Source organism: Macrosteles quadrilineatus, unplaced genomic scaffold (genome assembly GCF_028750875.1).
Source record: "Macrosteles quadrilineatus isolate MER2022 unplaced genomic scaffold, UCM_ALF_1.0 Scaffold_9__3_contigs__length_116548681, whole genome shotgun sequence".
NCBI lineage: Eukaryota > Metazoa > Arthropoda > Insecta > Hemiptera > Cicadellidae > Macrosteles > Macrosteles quadrilineatus.
In genome coordinates, this window is record NW_026542602.1 from 1612783 (window position 1) to 1629608 (window position 16826).

The 16826-nt window shown below is 35.7% G+C and overlaps 1 protein-coding gene across 2 annotated transcripts; it reads right to left on the bottom strand.

Annotated features, from left to right (window-relative positions):
* Positions 1 to 446: 446 nt before the first annotated feature.
* On the bottom strand, positions 447 to 15627 carry LOC129003771 (ecto-NOX disulfide-thiol exchanger 2-like). 2 transcript variants are annotated; one of them, XM_054432066.1, is made up of 14 exons: positions 15313 to 15627; positions 14710 to 14775; positions 14077 to 14232; positions 13538 to 13709; positions 12734 to 12962; positions 12051 to 12255; positions 11626 to 11751; positions 10681 to 10914; positions 9656 to 9868; positions 5800 to 5906; positions 3784 to 3930; positions 2958 to 3098; positions 1757 to 1970; positions 447 to 1063 (listed from the first exon to the last, which is right to left on the bottom strand). In XM_054432066.1, the coding sequence occupies exons 1-14, from the start codon at positions 15350 to 15352 to the stop codon at positions 846 to 848; spliced, it is 2268 nt and encodes a 755-aa protein (XP_054288041.1). In that variant the 5' UTR covers positions 15353 to 15627; the 3' UTR covers positions 447 to 845. The 2 variants fall into 2 exon arrangements, with proteins under 2 accessions (XP_054288041.1, XP_054288042.1); XM_054432067.1 differs by lacking the exon at positions 14710 to 14775.
* Between the last annotated feature and the right edge of the window lie 1199 nt (positions 15628 to 16826).

The window sequence follows — 16826 nt, forward strand, 5'->3', positions numbered from 1 at the left end:
ATTCACATTTAAAACGCATCAAACGTTTATTTTCTTCATTGCAGCATTGAAGGAGTTACAGAATTTTATTTTAGAGCTCCTAATGATGAGAGGTCAACTGCAGGCTAAGTAAGAAAAAACAGTTAAGGGAAGTGAAGCGTGCGGTTGGGGCCAAGACGGATCTTTTCCCTACACTTAAAACCTCTCGCTGAGGTACCGAGGCTCTCCCGGTTGGTCTGCCTCCTGTACTGTTATCCATGCGGATGAACATAGCAGCATCTCAAAAGGAAGACACAAGAGCAAAGCTTTTAACGCTATAAATAAACCGAAAGCAATATTTGAAAATGAAAAATGTAGATCATGGAGACTTAATTAAACTTAAAAACGCCCAGGCAGCTAAGAAGGTTTTAAATACCACCAGATTCTACCTGACAACAAATTCACAAGGGAAATCAAAATGAAAACAATTACAAATATTTTTGTTTATTAAGTTCTTCAGCTGAAAATGTTCCCTAAAGTAAAATGACATAAGTATTTACAACTTACGAGGTAATAGCTTTAAATGTTTAAAACATTGTTCAATACATACTAATTACTCAATAAAACCACAAAGCAACAATACAATTGGATGAGAAAATAAATAAAACTGTACACAATATATTGGTCTTGTACACTACAGCATTAGAATTTCAACAGACTACAAATGACTAGTTTTAATTATTATTATGAATAATTAATGTAAAGGAATAGAATTGTTCTGTGAAAATTTGTGTTTACACCTTTCTTGCGTCTTCTAAACTTGATGCAGATTAAGTTTTGTGGAAAACAGACTGTGAAACTTTGTAATAATACTAAGATTTTCTGTTTCACTCCGACTTGATTGGTTTGTATCCGGCGTAAATCCAGCGCCGCTCCATATTGGCGCCGATCCCGGACAATTCCTGTTGGAACATGCTGGGAAACCTGGACATCAACGTCTCAACTTCGCTCGTCTTCAGGTTCGGATCGAGCTTTTGTAGATACGACCATATGTAATCCACGCCTGCGCCGAACGGATGTACGTGCAGGAAAATTGAGATCAGACCTGGGAAACAACGAACACAATCTTGATTACACATGGAAGAAACAGCTATACACATTACTACTCACTTGACAATTAAGTTGCTTTGACTACGGATTAGGAGTGTACAAATAGTGATTTTGGATTTTGAGGTTAAAAACTAATCAAATAGAATACAAAAAATGTCTATGTGAATATTTAGGTTCCACCAAAATAATGTCAAATCACAAACTCGAAATTGTACTAAGGTTGATTCTGTATTCAACCTTTGACTACAGTTAGAACTAGACATTTCATCCCCATTTTAAAGTTACAGTTTTAGTAGGCTATCATACTAAACGTCAGAGTGCACGGATGTAAATTACTGTTCTATGTTGAAATAGTCAAAGTAGGCCTAATGGGGCAACTTATTAAGCTATAACATCTTTTAACTATAGCCCATTCACAAAATTTAAGCGGGTGGAGGGGAAGTTCCCTCACCACTTTTTTCTGCTTAATGAATGTTGCAGCTGATTGGTGTTTTGACAAATCTTAGATTTTGAGCTATGTTTTTAATGGTAGATTCAATATGTGGAGGGGATAGATTTCTTCCCCTAAAACCGCCTAAATCGCAGTATAAGGTTGAAAATCAAATTTTATGTAGTAGCACACACTGCGAGCAGCACAAATAGTTTTTAAATTAACAACAAAAATATTGTAATAACTAAAACAACTTACCGATCAGTTTAGCCTCTTTCTCGGACAGCTTTGAAGTCAGTAGAAGAATAGAGTCGGTTGTGTCGACTTCAGCTGTTTCAGTCTCGTCTTTCAAAGCGTCATCTCCTTCCTTGCTTTCTTTCTCCTTCGCCGCCTTAACAGCTTTCAGTCGCTCTTTCAGCTCCAACACTTTGAGTTCTTCTTCTCCTTGTTTTCTCTTTGCATCCAACAATTGCTGAAAAGGTTTAATATTAATATGAGGGAAAGGTAAAAATAAATTCAAATAATTACATAAAACTGTACTGTTTGCTGTTAAAACGGTGGCAGGTTTCAGCAGAAGACGATGCGTGTGAAATGATGGCCCTATCGCCATGTACCATCTGATGATAGCAACACTTTTGTGAAGTAATTATTTGCTGAGTCCAGTTTGTGGGTAAAAAAGGCATTTTCACAACTTTTTAATGTAAAAAAAATAATTTTATAACTTGGGATTGATTACCTGTTGTATTTATGAAAAGGAAAAGCTGCATTTGCTTAAATTATCATATTATATATATTTCATTTGTATTTTTATGTTAGAAAGATCTGTTTTACACGCTTCTTGTTTTATTTTTATTCCTCAATTTTCAAGGATTCATACGATGTTTTCCTCAACCAATGTCTAATAAACCTTTATTTGACTTTTAACAACAGTTATTTAATCTAAGATTCGTTATGTTAATCGTTAATGGAGATAATGGTTTTTAGAAGGAAAAAGTATATTAAAGAAGTAGGAAATAATACAAGATAAGAGTTCTAGGTGGATTATCGCACACAAAAATTCATAATACATTCCACTTGATATTTTTCCTACAGTTACCTGACAAAGTGGGCTTCCTTGCACTGATTATAGCACACCTGCATTTACCTACTTTTGCCCCACTAATTTTTTTGCCATGGAAAGTTTTTAGTGGAAAGACTACTTATTTATATGCTTATCCATATGAAACTGTAGGAAACATATAATGTGTAACACAAGCGCAAAGGGCCTTTGCTGCATTTGAGGTACTTTCCATACTTGCCTATGGCTTGTGCGTAAACATTTCTCTCATGTGCAGCAAAGTGCCACTTCGCACACTAGGTAGTTACACAAATAACTATTTCCTCTCTAAGAGTGCTTGGCGTGGTGAATATAAAGTTTAATGTGTTCCTTCTTCCCTAAAGGATGAAAGGAATCGCTTACCTGCTGCATGCCTTGAAGTGTTTGCTGACACATTTTCAGCTGTTTGTCTTTCTGATCTAGTTCTGTCTTCAAATCTACTTTGACCAGATCTACTTCATTCTTGTAAGCTTCCAACTGACACCGCAAACTGTCGTTTTCTTCCTGCATCAAGAATAAAAGGTTCTAGTTTTACACTTAAAAACATGGTATACAGGGTGATCAACTCAAGGAGGCCACCATTGGGATTTTGGAAACGGTAAGAATTAAAGAAAACTTTAAATGGGGGACATTCCTATATTTTTTGTGGCAGTTAAAAATATGAGTTTATTTATTCGTTATTCAGCCGCCATTTTCCAAAATGGCGGCCAACTAATTAATAGTTATAATTAATTAGTGGAGACAAAGTTTCCAATTAAATATTTAGATTCTCCCATGTTAATATATATTAACGTGTTATATATATTATGGGAGAAAACCCAACTTTGATGGAAGATCCTGCCCAAACTAATAAATATTTAAAAAAATGAAAAACACTTTGCAAAACTACAGATCAGGACCATTTTTTTGACACTTTACTCATTAAAATCAGTCTAGAAATGAGGGAGGAGTTCTGTTTTAAAAAATGGGCTTAGCGTATTATATATATAGATGTTGAACCGGGGCAAAGCACCTTAAGTCAGGTACCCTGGTACTCTACACTTTTCCTTACTGTGAATTAAATGAGCACTCCAAAAGTTTAATCTTTAACAAAAATTGGCATGTTTATATTTACAAGGTTAAGGGAAACAAAATACAAATTGACACAACTAAGTCACCGAATGATCCATGAAGTTTAAAGGATGACTACCTTAAGTGCAGAGGTAGGGTCGTCTTTCTTGTGCTTCTTTCTCGGGGCGCCCATGTAACCAAACTGTTCCTCGTCAGTATCGGACACTTCCATCTCCTCATCTCCCCCAGCGAGCAGATTATCTTCCAACTCCACAGTTTTTATTTCCTACAACACCCGTGCAAATGTTAGGGATCCATTTTGCTTCTTGGGTTGGTGACTAAGACTGAAAACATACCTTGGGCTTCACCTGTGCAAATGTAATGGATTTTGTTGCTCTTTACGCTTATGACGAAGACTCTGAAGTTGTATGTACTCAAACTATAGCCATTAACCAAATCAGTAACTGGATTACTAGAATTTCTCATTTTAAATGACTTTCCTATTATCAAACTATTTTCACATGGTCCAAGTACATTAAAGATTCTGATTTGGATGTTATTGATTTTAGAATTTTGTTGTTAAGTTAGCAAAAGAATTAAATCTCTTTACATAATTATTTACTAGACTTTGCTGCTTCCAAGTTAAGGAATTGTGTAATGGTAGTTTTTTAGAAAATTGTTGTAATGGTTGCTTTTGAGAAAATTTTGAAAACACAGATTGGGCTAGTTGATTACATACGTACAACTACCCCCCATGTTGGCACATGTTATTGTTTAACCCTTTACTAAACAATTATGTATAAAATGAAAAGTTTTTTTTTAAGACGTGATATTTTCTTACAGTTGTAACCTACCTGACAAAACAGAATCCAAGTTTGAATTTTGAGGAATTCATGTATGCTTACATAAATCCAGTCTTAAAATCTATTTTGTGACACGACTAAATACACTTATGTATTTCACCTTCTTACTCTCTTGATGGAATTGTTGATGACAGTTAAAATTTGGATACCGTCCAGATCTTCCAGAATTGTTGGTAGGGTTTGCTTTTACACAACTCACCTTCATTCCCTGACATTGGTTTTGAGAGTAGGCGTCACCGAAACCTTACTAAGAGACTTTCAGGTTGTCGTCCAATCTGAACGGAATCAGTCTTAGGCCTATACTTACTCCAATTTGCATAACAGGCACACTTACATCCCAAAAAGTATCAAGAAGTTTTAGAAATCGAAAACAAGAACTGGCCAACATAATGACTTGAACACCTTTTTATTAGGTTGAATAGATTTTTACGATGAAGCAATTGAAGTTTTAAATCTATATACACTTAAACTTACCTTTTTAATGCAACCAACATTTATGAAAAGATCTCTAACTGGTAAGAACAGAGTGTTTGAATTTATATATTACAATATTTTGACTGCCGACTCTAGTATTCCAACAGATTTTTTAGTCGAATTTAAACCCTAGAAGTGCTTTAATTTCAGATTACAAATATTCAATATGCGCTACAGATATTATAATGTTGAAAAATTATAATATTAATTGTGGCTTATTCATTAGTCTTTAGGTTCTTGTTAAATAAATCAATTTGTAGACTTTTGGTCAAATTTGTTTAACCACTAAAATGAAGAATTTATTTTTCTAAACTTTCAGCTTAAATACCTTAAAAAAAAAATATGTTGTCCAAAGACAGTGGTTTGAAAATATACCGTTAATTAAACTCTGATATTTTCTACGATTAAATGTGTTTGTTTGAATTTAATGTTAGAGAAGGCTGCTACTTTTGACAATTTAATTTAGAACGAGTTTTTTATAGTATACATCACAGAGAGCAATTGTTTAATTTGTAGCTGAGTTGAGCTGATGTTGTGTTTATTTATTCAGTAAGGATTTTTTTTTTTCACTGACCACACAGCTTGTTATGTCCAAAAATGTTACTGTAAAAGACTGTATGCTTTACAATAGAATTAAAATTATTCCTTCATATATTTCCAAAACCGGTTAAAATATAGCTATGATCGTAACCAATCACTACAGTACAGACACACAAGTATTGGGAAGTTCAGCGCTTCTACGGTTAAACTTGTCAAACCTCATCACTTTGTAATTGACAGACAGTATTGTTGTTGGGTACACGTGCTGCAATACCTACCGTAGCTTGCTTCTTCCACATTTCTATGTTCTTGCGTTGGGCTTTGGTGAAGTGGTCCCAGACCTTCTTGTGAGATGCGGCCGAGAATACTCGCTCAATCTGACTGACTTTTGAGACAGATTAAAACATGAGTACAGTTCGGGCAGACTCGTATACTTACTCTCCGTGTGGTCCCCCAACTGTGATTAAAAACATTTCTCCGGTAAAACCAGTTTGTGATTTGAATTTGTTAAAAAGTTACCGATGTAGGAGTACGCTTTCTACCAAACTCAATACAATTGCAGAAGCTTTTGTAAAAAATGGACTAGAAACCGGAACCATCGCAAATGAACAGCTACATAGCACAGAGGTTCACTCATCGCCTAATTTTGTGCAACTATGACCGTGTGAAATAATAAAGAAAAGATACTGAAGAAAGTTTACACCAAAATTAAATTTGTTAATGAAACATAGCTGAGTGATAGCCAAGACAGAAAAAATATAAAATCTTTTACACAGTGGACAGGATGTCAGAAAGTAGAAAAACGGGATAAAATTATTGGGTAAACATTGGTAATGTAATCATGGTGAAAAATCGAATATGCCTCAGGTAGACAAGCCCAAAATTGATGGTAAGAATCTATTTTCAAGCTCAAAAGAATAAATAAATGTTAGTGTCCACAATGTCTGAAAACCCTATCCTAGAATAAATACAATACACCAATTTTTGAAGTTCAAATACAAACGAATGTGAGAGGGGAAAAACGTTTTGGAAATAAAGAAAATAAAAACAGACACGATCCAAGATAAAAATTTGAATCTGCGGTAAATAAAACATGTTTAGCGCAAAGATTGAGCGAAATCTAAAATTAACAAATTCACCAACCCCAACAAGAAGTTTCTTTTCACCGAGATGAAGAAGTAATTTAATGCACATTAGTACTTCACTGGAGAAATTAGTGTTTTGGAGACAGTTGGGAAACCACACTTGACGACACATTTTACATAACCCAGAAGTTGGAGGTATTGCTAGACTAATGAGAGTTACCATGGGTGATGGAAAAGTTTGGTGAATCGGGAAACTCAAACGGCTAGACTGTTGCAAGTTGGTAAGCTGTAATGGACTTTGGTAATAAACATTTGAAGTGAGTTAATAATCTGAATCTCAAAAAAGATTTGAAATACAGGTTCGAGAATGTAATATCAAATCTTCCTCTAGTAGTATTCAAAACTACCGATTTTAAAATTAGTGTGATTGTCAAACGCATGTATTTTTCAAACCAGATCTTCCGGTCTTCCAGATTCCTATCTATATTGTATGGATCAGACGATGAAACAGTAACTTGAAATAGTCGCTTGTACGTGGTAAGCATTGCGTTAATTTTCATTACCTTTAAAATGGTATAAAAGAGCAATAATAATACCAAAATTTTGTCAAAAATATTAAATTTTGGATTTTATTTTGATGACTAAGAAAAAGTATGTACATTTGTATGGACTACTAAGAATTTTGGAAAAATTGTCAATAGACTACGGCTAAGCCCACAACACATGCACAGATTCACAACAGAGTTATGTTGATCTCTTTTAAAAAGAAATCTTGATCTCTCAAAGAAAAAAAGGATTTTTTGTCGTCAGGTAGTAAAAATAGCACAATCGCGAGATAATTACGGGTGTTACCCCCAATGTGATAGATTACAGAACACAGATAGTTCCACGATTGCAGAAGACAATTATGGTGTCGTCTTGATCATGCTTGTACCCAAAAGAAATTTTAAGACAAAATGAGGTTAAAAAGGACTTCCACACTCTGCTTAATAAAAACTTAACCAATAGTAAGACTTATTTACAACTAGAGCGAGTGACTCTTCTTACCCATAATGGTCTCAATAACCACTGTTATAGCGCCAATGTTCCTTAATTTATAGTTTTAATCTAGCCCAAGACCTCTTTGGCTGCATGACAGATCTACATGGCACAGAAACGCTGGATACCATAAGGACAAGGTGCATAAGGTAGCGGTAGCTTACTTTTTCCATTCTCCACGGGTGCATATTCTTGAACCTTGGAACACAGAATCCGTCTTGCCTGTCTGCGTACATAGATCTTACCAGATAAACTGAAGTGTAGGAATGTTGAAAACTCCAAGGCCTATTGGGAATCACCAGTTTGGTCTGTGAAAATTCCTTACTTAACTACCCAAAACCCATCAGGATACGTATCAAAGTAGAGATCCAACCAGTTAATTTATCACTGTAATTTTTATAAGGTTAGAGCGTGGGACTTTTTCTTTGGAGTCGTAGGTTCTAATCTCAGTAATACCACAAAAATTGTTTAAAGTATAAATGATTTTTTAATTGAAAGTCCTTTTTGATCCTCATTATAACTTAGGCTTCCTGATATATAGTTTTTTTCCAGAAAAGCAGTTTTGCCCGATTCACCAAACTTATCATTAGTGTCACCATTATAGAACAGTAGATTAGCAGAATAGATCTACAGCTGTATCAAGCTCCATCCCAAAGGCCCTGCAGCATGTCTGAAAGTTTTCTTACCATTTTCATTTTACTCAACATACATAGGTTGAACTGGTTAAACACTAGCTTTCATCTTGCTAACTCCTAATATATTTGTTTTAACTTTCAAATGAAGCAATTCCCTAATCGGGAGTGGAATTTTGTACAGTACAAAACCAAGGAAAAAAGTTTTAATTTCTTTAAGTCACGACCCTAATTTAGGAACTTGCAGACTTCTTTTCTCTACACTTAAAAAAAGCCAGGAGAGGAAATATTATGTGTATTGTGGTGTTATATGGCCTACCTGTATTCCTTTTAAGGTAAACTATATCTGCTACCTACATTCTACAGATCAAAATCCTAAGCTTACAATCTTCCATTCAACAAATAACTAGTTTGTGTTAATTTAGGTAAATTAATTACAAAATTTTAAGTGGTTAAAAAAATATATCAAATGTTTTTTAAACATGTTGTTATGTTCTAGTAAAATATAACTGTTGAGTTTCATCTCCTTTAAAAAATAGGATTCGGAACTAGACTACAATGTAGTAGTGATGTTTCAAAAGCAAAACGCATATGGAAAACTAAAAAACAATTCAATAATTTGGCTGATTTTTAAATCTAAACCTCAATAGTGCTAGATTCCGTCCTTGCTTTTTACAAATCTTGTTCTTTTCAGAAATCACACACTGTAACTTTGCAATGAACTGTTTAACTTTTTGTTTATAATTAGGGGAAATATGGTTTAACAATTCAAGTTTCGAGTTTTATGACACAATTTTTTTTAGTTCAGTTTTAGATTCAACACTTAACCGTAACAACACATACCCACACAGTACTAAAACACAAGAGCATTGGTAATAGGCATTGAGATGAACATGAATACTTGTAAGCAGGAACAGTAGAACCTTCCATAACCGACATCATGTTAACCAACACAGATACCTAGCTTATTTAATTGTGAGTGGGCTTATAATGTACATTTTTGAATTGTACCTAGGCCTACAAAAAAACTTAATGTGTGTGTTCTGGTTCAATTAAAAAAAAAAAAAAAACACTTACAGCAAAATGTATTTGTTGGAAAACAATTTCTTTTCCGAACCAATATTGTTTCAACCAATATAAGTATCCAAGGAGAGATCCAACCAGTTAATTCATCCCTTATCAGGGTAGCATGAAGCTAAGATTTACGTTTCTGGAATGTTTGGTCCTTAGAAAATCTAAAAATTCTTGATCCAAAGTCCACTTCATGATGGATATGATAGGTTCCACTGTAAATACTTTCCCATCCTACACCTGAGTATCCTGACTTACCACCTTGGTTGAAGATGCTGACTAGAGCGGAGAATGTTTAGGCTACTTACATTGTATCAGCAGGCCTTGCATGCGTCCCTTCATCAGCTCTTTGGCTCGGGTCAGCTCCTCCTCATACGTGGCTTTCTCCGTCAGCAGACGACGGACGTGGGAGTTGGTCGACTGTATCATGGAGTAGAACGTGTTTGCGTTGCGTTTGCTGCAGTCCCCACGCTCCAACCAGGTGATAACTACTTGTACGGCTTTTGTAAACTGCTCGTCAGCTGCAACGATAAAATCTCCATCAAAGTTGTTAACTGTGATTGTTGGTTTAAAGTAGTCCCAACACGACGAATTGTGGATCGTAACGGTGGATAATCACTGTGTGTTCATTGAAATACTGGTTTCTGTCAAACAAGTCAACATTTAAAAAAGCGAAACTATAGATTGGTTTTTCGCTTTATGCCTAATCAACTATCACAGCAACTAAAACAAAGAAAGAAATATTTTAGTTCACCACTAGTCCCGAAAGTGATTTGAGGGCAAAATAATGGCTTACAAGAGAGGCAAAGCTGAGTGCAGGAAAGAACTATCGTGTCCTAGAATGGAACTTCTGTGACAAGTAGACCTAATGAACAATAAATCAGAAATCAAAATCTTTTCATCAGATATCAAAATCAGAGTCTTTTTATCACGTTTCAAATACTCACACAAATCTTCTTGGATGAAAAAAAATATTATTCATTAGTCCACCAATTCTCAAAGTTGTCATAGCATCTAGCTATACAATTCATTTAAAAGTCAGCTGTTTCAACAATATCTGTTTTAAAGGAATCCTCAGTGTTGCTCCTGTTAAGTAAAACTGGAACTTTGTTTGTTTGGGACAGAAAAAGGTTGGTTTGGGACAGAAAAAAAGTGTTTAGGGCAGGCAAAATAATGTTTTTAAATTGTCAAGCTGAGCTGAATGGAAATGACCTATTTTGTATACAGAGTGATAAAAATATAGCTATAAACTGCAGTGTGACCTAAAACCCTCACTACACATCTTTAAAAATTGTCTACATGTGGTTTACATAAATGTCAACTTCAGACTCACTTTTGATCTTCTCCGCCACGATGTTGGCCTCGTGGTCGCTGTAGTGTACAATAGGTGGAGGAGACGGCACTCGTAGTCTCTCCTTCTCTACTCTGTCTCTGTGTCGTTGTTCCCGTTGCAACTGTCTCTGTCGACACTCCCACTCGTACTGGTCGTCCCTGGCCTGGGCGTAGTCCACGTGTAGCCGCCCTGTGTTGGGAATGTCTGTGTTGTTGCCGATACACATTCGGTATCCTGCAGAAGAATAGACGATCAAACTATTTGTCATTAACGATTAGTATTAAGTTTTTTTTAGTTCTGCTATCAGGCATCTGATCGCGTTTTTAGGGATTAAAATACTCAACATAAAAAGATAAGTCTACAAACAGAGCCAAAACAAGAAAAGGCACTAAGAGAACAGTATGGTAGTCAAAACTACTTGAGTACATTTTGAAAAGACACCATTTTGGTTTTCCGTCATCGTTTCGCCATGTGCCGACTTACCTAAGCTCAATCGAGCACATATTGTAAAGCCATGTTAATTTTGTGCTCCAACTAGCCTCCATTTCTTTTAATTCTTGTTTTCTTTCAACTGTTCAACTGTAGGCTACTACTTCTATACTATTACTGTATGACCTTGTGTGATTTTATCTAGCTTTAATTGTGTTACTCAAATCATGCTGTTTTAAGAGAAGTGCCTTCTCAGCTGAGGTACTGTTCAAATTTTATAAAATTTTGTGAACACTTGTATTTTGTTATCATAATGTAAAATGCCCCCAATAATCCCTTAACATATAATAACCATCACCAAAGATGAACTTTCAAAAATTATCTAATCTTTATTCAATAAAATATTAACTTAAGCATTGTATTCTCACAACCTCTAGAAATTATAAAAAAAAATTGGGGTTTCTAATTGTTTACTAAACAAACCATTACAAAGAAAATGACTGAAACACAACTCACCGCTAAAGTAGAGAGCAGCGTCCACTGAAGCCTCATGTAGAAACCGTATGTGGCAGAACTTCTTGTTGTTGAGTCTAACAGTCAACATCTCTCCACAACGACCAAACAGTTCTCTGATCATGTCCTCTGTGTGGAAAACATATCTTGAGACAAACTAACTCCTTAGAGGTACAAAGTTGGATAGCTACAGGCCTTTGACACAAGAAGTGGCTCAAGTTGGTACCAAATAGAATCAATAACTTTTTAACCTTAAGATGGGATATACCAGTAAATTGTCATATATACCTACTAGATAAGTGATAGCAATAACAGGTGATTTGATTTAAAAAAATCTAGGGTATTTAAATAACACTTGTTATCAAGGGTTACTTGCTACTGAGTGTCTTATTGAGGTTCCACTATAAAACTAATCCAACTCTACGCACCTGTAGCATTCTCAGGTAGGCCGCCGACAAAGATGGTCTTACATCCAGGAGGTCTCTCTCTAGTGGAGGGGGGAGGAGCGTTAGGACTGGGGGGAAACAGCGTAAAGTTCTTGAATGTCATCACTTCCTTGACTGTAGACACTGGTGTCGGCACCATCGTACCATCAGCCATCACTGGCCCACTCGGGCCCATCATCATGTTGTACTGTAAGGACGGGAAATACCATAGGCCTTAGCAATAATAGTCAGTAATGTTCCCTAGCTCTCTGGCAATAGGTGAAATAATACTATTATTTTTGTCACCTATTTTTTTTAAGAGGTTGGCTTCTTGGCTTGTGCGTGGAATGTATCCAGCAAACTATGAGGTAAGCAATACAAGGATTGAACTTTACTGACAAAAAAGTAGTGGCAGATAGATATTAGAATGCGAACCCACAACATAACTGCCTTGGGCTCAATGTCTACTGAATGAGTATTTTGAGCCATTTTCCATACTTTTTTGACACTTAAATGCAATTTCTTAAAAAGTTGTCCAAGAAAATTACATTTCTTGAGTTTTATTAGTCTCTTATTCAACTCTTTTTCACAACTAATGGTGTAGGTATAATTAAATACATTCTTTTCTACTAACTTTCCATTACAAGGCAAAGTGTCGGACGTGCAATAAAATTCAACTGACTCACTTGTCCCATCATCATGCTGGGATCCATCATCTGCGGAGCCATCATGGGGTTCATACCCATCACGTTGACAGGGTAGCCGACCGGTCCCATCATGCCTCCCCACACTGCTCCGCCAGCTGTGTTGGCGGTGGAGGTAGTCTCCTGGAGGCCTGGCGGAGACATTGAGTCTCCCGCGTCCCTCTCACGACCATCGCGGCTGCTACCGTTGGTGCCCGAGTCTCGGTCATCCCTTCAAACAATTGATGTTGATTACAAACCGTCACCTTCGACTGTTCAATGATCAAAGTATAAAATAAATAGAAAATATAATTTTGTCCAGTAGCTACATCTGTGAATGAATCATTCAACTTTGTTCTATTTGGGTGAAACATTTGCTACTACTGGTCCATATAGATGGGATACAATTACTTTAGAATCCAAAAGTTAATGATATAAGTCAATAAACATAAATTAAAATTATTAAAACATTCCTCTATAATAGTCGATGCCGTTACACTCTCCACTATTCAGGAACCTTACCAAACCCTCGTCTAAACTGAACAAATCATGACCAGGAGAAGTGAATGCAAACAAAAAAGGAATATATTTACAACCACAAGCAATGTTTACAACATTTAACATTACAACACTAAACTAAAGGCCTGCTGCATTTCGACATGCCGTATTGAGCGTCGTGAAGGGACTTAGGCCTACAGCAGAACTTCACTAGGTAATTTAATTTGTAAGATTACTCGCATCTGTAAGGTTACTCTTACTTGAAATCCTTGTCATAGTCTCTAATTATTTTTAAATTCTTATTCTCACCTGCGATCCCTATCTCTATCTCGGTCTCTTCTCTCTCTGGTACGATCTCTCTCTCTAGTTCTATCTCTATCTCTGTCTCTACGACTCTCTCTATCCTGGTTGTCTCTACTGCTGTTCCTTTCTCTCTCTCTTTCTGCCAAAGCTTTTAGCTGTTCTCTTTCAAGGTCTTCCCCTGCAAAGAATTTCTTTGTTTTAATTGAGACTAAACCCCGCTATGAATCAGTTTGTTAGACCCTAAATTAAAGAACTACAATCTAAGTTAATATGGTTCAGTTGAATACTCAGGATATCTGATATCTGATTTCTCGTGCTACATGTACGAGTAAAATAGTGGTGGAATTATTTTTGGGTTTTTATAAACATTTATTAATTTTGATGATTTATTTTTGACATCTATAAAAACTAACATTTAATTTCAAATTTCAATGAAGATCTTTCAGCTATAATATTCATAGGTTCTAAATACAAAAGAGTGTTACTGGAAATTCACATTACGTATTGCACTAAGTATAGGTCTAATGGAAAACGCATAAACTAACCTGACAGAGGCATCGGAGGTTTATTTTTGCTCGTGTTGAACTCTAGCGGGGCATCGTTGAGGCCAGGAGCCATATTACCCATCATGCCTTGCGGGAAACCCTGTGGTCCGATCATTGGACCCATCATCATGGGACCACCCATCATTTGGCCTCCTCCTAGACATTTAACACCTTGTCATTCAAGCTCAAACAAACAGAAGTAAGCTTTGTATGATTAGAAAATTGTTCTGCTATTTTGTATTCTGGACCTTTTCTGTTCTACAAATTTCATGTTGGCTTAGTTAACTTGGGTTAAAACCAAAACATAAACTAAAACTTCAATTAATTGTTTAGGCATTGTTACATAAAACTTATATAGGTCTGGAGGTAGTAGGCCTACTGTAGTGGTGGTAGTAGGGCCTACTAGTGGTAATAAGTTATGTCAGTATGGTACACTTAATTCACTATTTTGGACATTTTCGGATATTTTATGTAGGCTTAGGCCTAAATAATTAATGGAGTCTGATCAAAGTTTGACCATCCATTGGAGATGTAACTTTACAATAAACCATGTGATAGTTTTATGTCAGCCTATTTAAAAATGTAGGCCTAGGCGCATCATATACAACACACGCTTAAATGTGCCATGCTGACCTTGTTGCGGACCCATCATAGGCATCTGCATCGGAGGTCCCATGGGTGGTGGGGGTGGTGGGGGATCTGAAAACAATACCAATGTAAATATTCCACCAAAAACAAACTTTTTTTAATGATGTTTAACTACCATGGGACCAAATTCCAATGCTTAGAAAAAACAAAGACCGTTTTTTAGGTGTATCTTTACCCTAGGTCGAATACTATTCATTGATTGACCTATCCTACACAATCACTTCAGGAAAGATAGAGTAAAATCAAAGCAGTCCCTAATTGAGATAGCCTATAAAAACTTAGGCCCAAGGCCCAAGTAAAATTACAGCGGCTGCACTTTACTTGACGTCCTACACTCATTCGAATGAAAATATCGATTGATATATCGATTAATCGATTGCTTCATTCGATATATCGTTTGGTTAGTTAGGTAAGGTTAACCTAACCTAACTAACCAAACGATATATCGAATGAAACAATCAATGAAAATATCGAATCGAAAAAAAACTTACATTTTACAAAGCGATACACAAGACCTAGGTTCTATGCAAAAACAATGTTTAATACGTAACATTAATTAATGAAAGGGTAAATTGATTGTCTACTTACTTAGAGGTAAAGGTGGGTTGCCAGGGTAGTTGAATGACATGTTCCAAGTTTATAAAATCATAAGAACTATTATTATGCTAGGTTATAGGTGATCAAAACCTAATATTTGAACGGTACTATTTTAGTCTATTCAATGATGAACCAGTTCTGAACAAAACCAACACCTACTCTAAATCCGATTAAAAGTTATCAAAGGCGAAAATAGAACATGAACAAATACCTCACCAGGACAACAAATAATAAAAAAAACATATAAGTTAATCCAAAACTGGTCTCCAAGCAAAGAAAGGAGTATGATGGATGAGAGGAGAGATGATGGCTGTCTGCAGGTCTGGCTGAAGGTTGGGTTGAAGCAGAAGCACAAGCAGACAGAGACAGCTAGCAGACAGGGAGTAGACTAGAAGCAGAATAGCAGATTCACGCAATACGCAATAACTTAGGACAGACTCGAGCGACACAGACCGACAGACCTTTTCGAAACGTTGATTATAAAATCTATTTGTGTTATACTGAAAATATAAATTAGAATTTTTTTCCTATCACAGTTTTCATTTTTATCAGTCTTTTCATGCACTGTTTTAAGTAATGGAAACCATAAAAAATACATTATTATGTTTCAAACAAAATGCTGAACAAAAAACCATTGCATACAGTGTACATACAAACATACTCGTACGAAAATTTAAATATTCGGTATTGTAGATTCGAAATTTAAGATTTATTTCGGCCATTAAGTTATTGAACTAAAAATAATATTTCAGTCTTTTCCTGAAAAAGAATAAAACATATAAAATAATCCACTGTAAACCAAACAACACTACTTCTGTCAAAACTTCACACAGCAAACCATGCAAAATATAATTGTCAAACAAACATACCTTTCAGTAGACGTACATGACTTATTAAGTATTTAAGTTGGGAACGGACAATACCAGGGAGGGCATTGAAAAGCTTATACCTGTAACAGGAAAACAGTTTTGGGATTTACTTAATCTATTACTACTTGTACATTTGAGCGATTTCTGGTCATGTAAGAGTGAACATCCTAATTATATACAATATCAGCCTCCATATCTTTAATTAATTGCTATCAAACATTGATATATGTACACATTGACTACAGTCTTGATCCGAAGTTCTCTAAATACAGGTTTGTAATGCTCTATGAGGCTGACACATGACTCGAATCGCTCTTTTCTGAAGTAACAACACTTTCATAGCATGTGGGGAGTGACCCCAGAGCCGAGTACCATAGACAACATGTGCCTGAAAGAAAGAGAAAAAAAGCCAGCCTCAAGAAATGAAATGGCAATTCATGAGACTATTAGCTGGCCATATGATACCGTGTATATTCTCTTCATTTTTTTCATTTTATATATCTATATTTTTAGGAGATGTATTGTCAATGGTAAGTTGTTGATGTAACATCACTTCGCAGAGAGCATGTCTTCAGTCTCGTTGACGTCAATCGTCAAACGTGATTGCGGCACTAACCGTGAACAAATCTTGTAGTT